This window comes from Carassius carassius, chromosome 44 (assembly GCF_963082965.1).
Source record: "Carassius carassius chromosome 44, fCarCar2.1, whole genome shotgun sequence".
In the NCBI taxonomy this organism is placed as follows: domain Eukaryota; kingdom Metazoa; phylum Chordata; class Actinopteri; order Cypriniformes; family Cyprinidae; genus Carassius; species Carassius carassius.
In genome coordinates this window covers 26,414,254-26,423,121 of record NC_081798.1, presented here as the reverse complement: position 1 = coordinate 26,423,121, position 8,868 = coordinate 26,414,254, and the positions used below count along the sequence as shown (strand labels likewise).

Below are 8,868 nucleotides of genomic sequence, written 5' to 3'. Positions count from 1 at the left end.
AAATATCTGATATTTTTGCTTTTGGTGCATTTTACCATTTGGCTTCTAATGCATGTGCATTATTGTACAACACTGGTCAACTTTACTAACTTTTCATATTGTAACTACCATTTCATATTTTTATTATCATTAAAACCGTATTCCATTACCGCGATTTTAGCAACTCACGTGCACAACAGAGTTTTGAGTCACAACACGAGGGAGGTTTTAAAATTTGGGTATGCAAATTTGGTCCGTTTTTGTCCAGACAGAAACTGTACACAGGCTGAATGTAAATATAAGTCTCTTTCTGACAGCAGGTGGCGCTTATGGAAAAGCTGAATTACAGCTGTTTCCCGTATACTTTGTGGACAAACCAGTATTGTGGTTATCATTTTGACTTAACCATTTTCTTTATTTAAAGGCTGAAATGTGAGGTTTACCTTTATGTGAAACTTTTTCAAAGCTTTATTTGAACATTTACAGTAGATATCTCTACATGCTATTAAACTATTGTCAGTCATGTTGTCATTTAAAATCCGGACATCGTTGGTAATGTTATTGTTTTAGTGATAATGCAAACAGAAAGTAATTTGATTTACTGTTTGTTGATTTTTTTTTTAATACAAAACTTGGTGAAGTGATTTATGTGTTGGTACTTTTTGAACATTTTAATTTAATTTTAACACCGTTATAATTTTGGTTACTATAATTGTGCTAAGAAATCCCTAGTTCCTAGCCATATCGATCTAGAAAATCACAACTTTTTATTTTCCGTTGGTATTACTACACTATGTAACTACAGAAGAGTCAAGTTTCAAATAGGAAAAATGAAGAAACTCTTTGGTAATTTTTGAGCGAGATGCTAACGGTCTAATCAGATTCAATGATGCGTGCTTAGCTAAGCTAAAAGTGCTACCGCCAGACCCAGAGATTGCCTGAATGGATTCGAAAACAAGTAAAACTCGTCTGTTTAACTCTAGGGAGTTGGAAAATGAGCCTGTTTTCAAAAATAGTGGAGTGTTCCTTTAAACTATTTATGTATGTATTTGTTTGTTTGTATGCAAAAAAAATAAAAACAATAATATAACAAAACCATTTTATAGTTGTCATGTAAACCAATGGTTTTCAAAATGTGAGTCATCTTTACTTAGATGTTAATTTTACATTGAATAGGTTCAATTGATAGGAATTTAATTTATATTAAATAGTTCCTGCTTTCAAGGTCATTCTGAACATGCTTGATTATCATACACCCAGAATTTCAATGATTAACTGTTTGCATGTGGCATCTTTCAGCTCTCTGCGGACATTGTGCATTCACCTGTCACCAAACTCACATTTGGGTTCAGTTCATATGAATTACATTTACATTAAATAGTTTCTCATTTCCCATTTACTGTAGACTTTCTACAGATCCATCACAAAGACGGCATGCATCGGAAATGCTGAAATTAAAGGACATTCGCCAAATATGCATCTCAGTTGATTTTGAATGGCACTTTTGTTCTACCAATCCCATGGTTTCATAGAAAGGGACAGGCACTAATTGAAAGCTAATAATTCAAACTGTTAGAAGAAAAATATAATTAAATGGGACTAATTATTCCACTTTCATGCTGCCTCAGAAATCTGTCTAAATTCATTTTGTGAGGTGCCTTCAAATGCAAACACTGCCTGCAATGTCATTGTCTGATAAGGCCAGCTACGCAACGAGCCAGCTGCCTAAGCTTTCAGACGCAAACATTATGTCTCAAATGTTTTAAACGTGTAATTATGTGTCTTAATGTTTTAATGAGTTTCATTAGATGTTACAGTTTATATCAGTGTTACTCAAATTATAATTTTTATTTTTAAAAACAAAAATCAGATCATCCAGGAGCTCCACGTATACATACAATTTGTGCATAGTATGCATACACCACTGCTTTCTTTTTAAAACTTCAAGGCCATTCTGAAAATGCTTGATTATCAGACACCCAGAATTTCGATGCTCAACTGAAGCTGTTTGCATGTAGGATTTTCCATCTCTCTACGGACAGCTTTGACCAAACTAATATTTGATTAAACCGCCAGTAAAATATATATATATATATACTTACCACACCTGCTATGTAAATATAATCAACGGCAGATGGCATTACACACACCAAACCAAAACTGTACTGACTTTACATCACCCTCAATAGCAAAGCTTCATGAATTATTATTTAAGTTGCTACTATACCATGATTACATCAGATCTACGTGCCAAAGTACTCAAAACACTCAGAATAAATTCATCATATAATCTGACGCAGATTGCAGACGTGACAAACTGACATTCAGCAATTAATAAAACAACTGCTCTGTACGTACAAGATGCCGAAAAACAACACAAGCATGGCAGATCGTATCACAAGAAACGCTTCAGAAAACACCAATGGAGCAGGTGTGCTAACAGTTTTTCACCTCTCCTGAACTTTATCTATCGATATGAAATATCTTTTTGAACACCCTTTTGAAGTTCTCATTGCACAGGGGGTATATGAAGGGATTCAGGGTGGAGTTGATGTACCCTAGCCAAATTGTGAACATATGAAGGTCATGATGAACACAGGTCTCACACAAGGCCATAACCATGAAGGTCAGGAAGTATGGGATCCAGCACACCATGAAGACACCAATGATAAAGCCAAGCTGCCTGGCGGCTTTCCGTTCCTTCCGGATGCGCATGCTGTGGATGCTCTGCTTGGACTGTTCACAGAGCTTCTGCCATGTTTGTTTGGCGAGCAGCGTGTTGGTGGCGTCCAGCGGAGGGCTGTTCTCAGCCCAGGGGGACGGCGGGGACGGCGGAGCGCTGTGATTGCTTAGAATCGTGGCGTAATTGTGAACATCCACAGTCGGTGCGCTCTCACACATATTGCCAACAGAGTTTGGCACTAACACGTTACAGTCGTTTGCATTCATGAACGCTTTGGGCTGAGCGTTGTTCTCGGACTGCAGGAAGGCGAGAGGTAACGGTGGGACTTCTGCGACAGTTTCCCCGTCGTCGCTCTGAAACGAGACCTCGCTCTTTCTCAAGCGTTTCGAAAGACTAAACATTGCTTTGGCCTTGTAACAACCCTTCCTTTTTGTCTCGGAGGCAGCATCCTCGTTATTGTCCCTCGAGCTGTAAGGCTGCTCCAAACTGTACTGATCCAGCAGGCCCTCGTTTTGAGAGAACGCCTGCGAAGCCAGACTCTCTCTCTCCGAGGCTTTGGTTATCTGCAGCTGCATACCGTTATGTAACGTGTCGTCTGCTTCGGTTTTTACCATCGGACCGGCAAAGTTCTCCCACTCTCTGTAATGATCGCGGACTGCGATGAAAATCTGCGAGTAGAAAAGAAGCATGAGGAAGGAGGGAATGTAGAAGTTGAGGATGGCTGTCAGAACTTTGAACCAGGTCACGAAGCGGAAGTCAGTGTCGCACTGGTTCTCCATCTCAGGCTTCCTGTCGACTCGAGCAAACATCCGCCAGCCAAGGATGGGAACGATCCAGGTCATGGAGAGCAGCCACGCGCTACAAATCAGCAGCGTCGCTCTTCCCCGTGTCCGATACTTTAGGTACTGTAAGGGGTGGCGTACGGAGCGGTACCTGTCCAAGCAAAGGATAAACAAGCTAAAAATGGAGGCCGTGCTTGCCACATAGTCCATGACCAGCCAGAACTGGCAAATAAGGCGACCCAGTTTCCACTCATCCTCAAGAAGGTAGACCAGATTCAAGGGCATGACTGTCGCCCCCACAATGAGATCTGCTATTGAGAGGCTGACGATGTACAAGTTCCCCACCGTGTGCAAAGTCCGTTCCTTTCTCACGGCAAAAAGCACCAGCAGGTTCATGATGACCGTCAGAAGGGACAGTGTGCCGAGCAGAATCCCCAGCACCACTTTGTTCATGTGATGGTGGAACGGAGCGGACGCATTCGAAAGACTCGTGACGTTGGGTTCAAGGTGTTCTTGAAGAATTATTTTCCCGTTTGTCGCAGTGAGTATCGTAGTCGTCTCCATTGGGCACACATCACATGATGTTAAAGTCGTGAGAAAGCACATAGTGACTTTGGGTTTTCAAATTCATATCCACATAATGGAGTATCTGAAAAACAAAACCAGAGAGAATGCATCATGTTGAGTTTGTATCGTGTGCTTATTGATGTGTGACTCGTGACTGCGTGACTGCGCTGAATGAATGAAGACATCCGTATTTCCGACACACTCAGTCCACATGTCTGAAATGTCATGTTCTTACGACAGCACAGACGCAAGCAGTCGCTGGGACCATGTTCAGAAAATATGTGAGACACACATTGTCTGGTTGCTAAGAGAGATGGTTTCTATCATGCTTCACCATTAATAAAGCCCTAGACCTTAACAAACCCTTGGCTGTGTCTGTCTTGGCTCAGGTTAGAGTTCTCATTGACATATCTCTTTATACATTCAAATATCCTTTTTTTTTTCACTTGATTTGAGATGTGAAATTTTGATGAAATTTTGGATGTAGATGCCTTGCCAGTTAGGCAGATAGGTAGCATTGTCTTTAAAGCGATTTTATAATTGTATCCCTTTCAAATCCTATAACTTTGTTTCTTCCATGGAACACGAGGTGAAATTCAGCTTAATTCCCAAGATGGAAATAGGCTTGAATACTTGTTTAAAAACACCAGCAGAGATTATTAATGATCTACAGTCTGTTCCACACATACTGTATGATGTGACTTAAGAAGACCTGACATACATTGTATATTTGAATTACATTCATGCAGCTTTTTGAAACTTGATCGTCCCTGGTCACTGTCTAATGCTGTTTCATGGAAAACAGCTATTCTGTGTTGGTGAGTGACAAAATTATGATAGAATGTCATTAATGCTCACTTTAATCTGAATCAAACACGTTTATGCTAAAGTTAATGTTCGCACAACAATTTACCATAATTACAATACTGTTCACAGATGTCTGTGTTTTTGAGAAAAAGCCTTATACCTGAACACCTCATGATACAAAGCAGGTCATCAGTCATGCTGTTACTCTCATGTTGTGTGCTATCTAAAGAAGTTGCATGAGGAAACACTTTTAAAAAGCATTATCTTACATCACACAGGGAAAGTACAGGAAATTAAAGCACTATGGTCTGATAAAGTTTTTTTTTTTTTTTTTATAAACACAAAGACTGAACATGAAGCCACACATACACTTGCACCAAATATTTATGCATTTCTGTAAACCTGAGAGCTTTAAGGTTTACAGCGTTGCACTAGGGTTATGTACATTCTCCAAACATCATTTGTAAAGATTTCTCGACGCGTTAGAGTTGATCGTAATGTTGAGAAACCCCAGGTTAGAGATGCGCTCACCGATGCGCCACGCTTAAAACTTGAAAGCATTCATCGTTTTCTGAAGATGTGTGCGTAAATTGTGCGTAATTGTGCTCTAGCCATTTACTTACAAAACCGATATCCCACATTGGGATAAGTCTCAGCGAGAGGCACGCGATGCATGCTCTTCACAGAGAAACGGTGCTTCGGTGGACACCTGTGGAATGCTCTTCATCTGTGCGTGAAGTCGAATAATTCTACCGAAGCGCGCGCTGTCTGTCCATCAGTCACGAGAGCAAACATTAGTCACTTTTACATAACTGATGTAGTGATTCTCTTCAGTGGCATTAATTTGGCTCTAAATGTGATTAGATTGTAATCATAAGCAGGAATGGAAACTTACCCTTCCGGCTCGCAGTAAATTCCCGGCAGGAATCTGTCTCCACAGATCTGATGTTCACTTCGAGGGAACTGGACGCTGACTGACGATTTACTGCTCTGAAGAGTCTCAGGAGGGTCTCATGAATGTCTCATGGTTGGACCCACACACAGAGAGACAGACAGACAGAGAGAGAGAGAGAGAGAGAGAGAGAGAGACGGAAAGAGAGAGATAAATCCAATCTTCATATACTAGGTTTTTCTTTTTTTTTTTTTTTGTTCTTTTTTTTTTTTTAACAATGGTTTTTGTATGGCTATTTATTTTAATATTTACCTAATTAGTTTTTCTATATGTTAACTATTTTTTTCTTTCAATTGGAAATTGGATAAATTATGACAACATATGAATAACATCCCTTTTTGGGTATTTTGGCAGTAAAAAATATGTACATCTAATGCACAAGTGTGTTTTATCCCCTAAATAAATAGCATATAAAGCCATGTACTGTAACTGTGAAATAATGACACCTCATGGCTTGTGATGTGCCTTTGGGAGCTTCTGCTCAATGAATAAACGTTTATCCTTAAATGAGACCTACATTTTCTTTATGAAAAATGTAATTTCCGACCATAATACTGTAATACTGTAATGTGGCTGAGTGGCTGAAGCTCAGGGTCTTTCCTAAATGATGGAACAACAGAAAAACCAGGCAATGAAGGAGGACACGTCTCACTTTGCTGGCCATTAATCTGTGGTTGGAGCACAGCTTGTGTTAGCAGCAGTGCCAGGGCTAATGAACTGGATGTGTCTCTTGAATTGAAATGTCTCATCTGTCACACATACTTGTGTCTTGATTGCACAACCTTCATTCAAGAGCCAGACTGGCAGGTAACTACCTCTTCTATGTGTTAAAGAAATAGGACCTTATAACAAGTCAGTGACCAAATAACACTCCAATTTGTGTGTGTGATTAAGAGAATACAACAGCCATAATAATGAACTAAGTAAGAGAGACTCTAAGAGAGAGTACATCATATTTTAGAGCAAAAATGGAGTCATTCTTGTATGTTGGTGGTCTTATTTTGCATTGATTATTTAGGGTGTATTAAAAAAAATGGTTACCCTTCATAATAAGTTTACAGTAACAATACTTGTGAACAATTACATTTACAGTTGTAGTTAACTCATAGTTTATAAATGGTAGTTATCGTTACATTAATAGCTTACATACAAACAGTGAGTTTTTCATTTATGTCACTGTGATTAACAAGTTATTATTGTTTATCTCATATGTAGATGTTTTTAAACCTTTATTAACCTGTTCCAAACCCAAACAATGTAAGCTACAGTATTTTAAGTGAATTAATCCTACCTTTATTAGACATTAATTGCATAAAAGCATGAATGTGTATCAGTTCACTTTATGCATTAGCATTTCTTTACATTTCTTTAGTATTAATAACTTTAAGTTTTTCTACTATTTTTCTTTCAAATGCTTTACTACTGAGTTCAAATCAAACTGGTCTCATCATATACACAAAGATATTTGTATAGTTTTTTTTTTGTATGTATGTATGTTTGGATAGATCATAAAATGTACAAACTTGTACAGTGACAATATTTTAAGTTACAATACGAGCGGCTCGCATGAACATGAATGTTCTGTGAAATCTAACCCAGAAGTAAGAAATATTTTTAATGGTATTTCAAACTGATTTTGTTTCAAGTTGAAATTGATTCTTTTGTGTTTTCATAAATAAATTAAAACTATGCATTTAAATGCATGCCTCTGTTCTTTATGTCTCCTCATCCTCCACATGACAGATGCCTATCACAGCCCTGGAAGTACTTCAGTTCTCCTTTCATTGTGCTTCACTGTGTTGCTCAGGAATTGATAACCCTCCTACATCCCCAGCTCCTTATTTTAGAGTGAGTGAAGTGACATTCAGCCAAGTATGGTGACCCATACTCAGAATTTGTGCTCTGCATTTAACCCATCCGAAATGCACACACACAGAGCAGTGAACACACACACACACTGTGAGCACACACCCGGAGCAGTGGGCAGCCATTTATGCTGCGGCGCCCGGGGAGCAGTTTGGGGTTCGGTGCCTTGCTCAAGGGCACCTAAGTCATGGTATTGAAGGTGAGAGAGAACTGTACATGCACTCCCCCCACCCACAATTCCTGCCGGCCCGGGACTCGAACTCACAACCTTTCGATTGGGAGTCCGACTCTCTAACCATTAGGCCACGACTTCCCCGTTTATTAACAGTCGGGACTGGAATTCTGATAGGGGCTAAGCACTGCAGCTGAGCAGGCTTTTATTTTATATATTTTATTTGTAGTCTTCTGCTGTTGTGGCTCTTTGAGTCTATGGCAACCCACAGAGCGACTTGTGGAACAGTTACGAAATTTAGCATGCAGATAAAATAAGACAATCTGAACATTAACCACAGCAAATTTGGGACTACTACCCCAAACCCTGTAGTGCCACCAACTTCCCAAATTTGTGCTTTTGCTTATGCTAAAAAAATTTAACCATTAGGAAATTGCAACAAATTTGACACAGTACACTGCAATAGGCATGAGGATATCTATCCACAATGCTTCAGAGTATTAAGATGGAACTTACTACTTAAACATAACTTAAAGGGTTAATTCACCCAAAAATCTAAATTATGTAATTAATGACTTTCCCTCATGTTGTTCCAAACCCGTGAGACCTCCGTTCATCTTCGGAACACAGTTTAAGATATTTTAGATTTAGTCCGAGAACTCTCAGTCCCTCCATTGAAACTGTGTGTATGGTCTACTGGCCATGTCCAGAAATGTAAGAAAAACATTATCAAAGTAGTCCATGTGACATCAGAGGGACAGATAGAATTTTTGAAGCATCGAAAATACATTTTGGTCCAAAAATAGCAAAAACTACGACTTTATTCATCATTGTCTTCTCTTCCGTGTCTGTTGTAAGACAGTTCAAAACACTACAGTTTGTCATATCCGGTTCGCGAACGAATCATTCAATGTAACCGGATCTTTTTAAGCCAGATAATGAATGAAAGATCTAGGTGCTGATCCACCATCTGGTCTGGATACGTACTGGATCCGGGTGACTGCAGTGACCCTCTGATCTGGATACAGACTGGATCTGGTGGCTACGGTGACCTCAGAAT

The 8,868-nt window shown here is 39.3% G+C and overlaps 1 protein-coding gene across 1 annotated transcript; it reads right to left on the bottom strand.

Moving 5' to 3' along the window:
• Positions 1 to 879: 879 nt before the first annotated feature.
• LOC132126410 (histamine H1 receptor-like) lies at positions 880 to 5,901 on the bottom strand. Its single transcript, XM_059537658.1, has 2 exons — positions 5,714 to 5,901; positions 880 to 4,093 (listed from the first exon to the last, which is right to left on the bottom strand). The coding sequence occupies exon 2, from the start codon at positions 4,048 to 4,050 to the stop codon at positions 2,443 to 2,445; it is 1,608 nt and encodes a 535-aa protein (XP_059393641.1). The 5' UTR covers positions 4,051 to 4,093; positions 5,714 to 5,901; the 3' UTR covers positions 880 to 2,442.
• Positions 5,902 to 8,868: the final 2,967 nt, after the last annotated feature.

Bases quoted from the DNA above. Each gene is read 5' to 3' on its own strand.
- LOC132126410 (XM_059537658.1), bottom strand. From the start codon at position 4,050: ATGTGCTTTCTCACGACTTTAACATCATGTGATGTGTGCCCAATGGAG.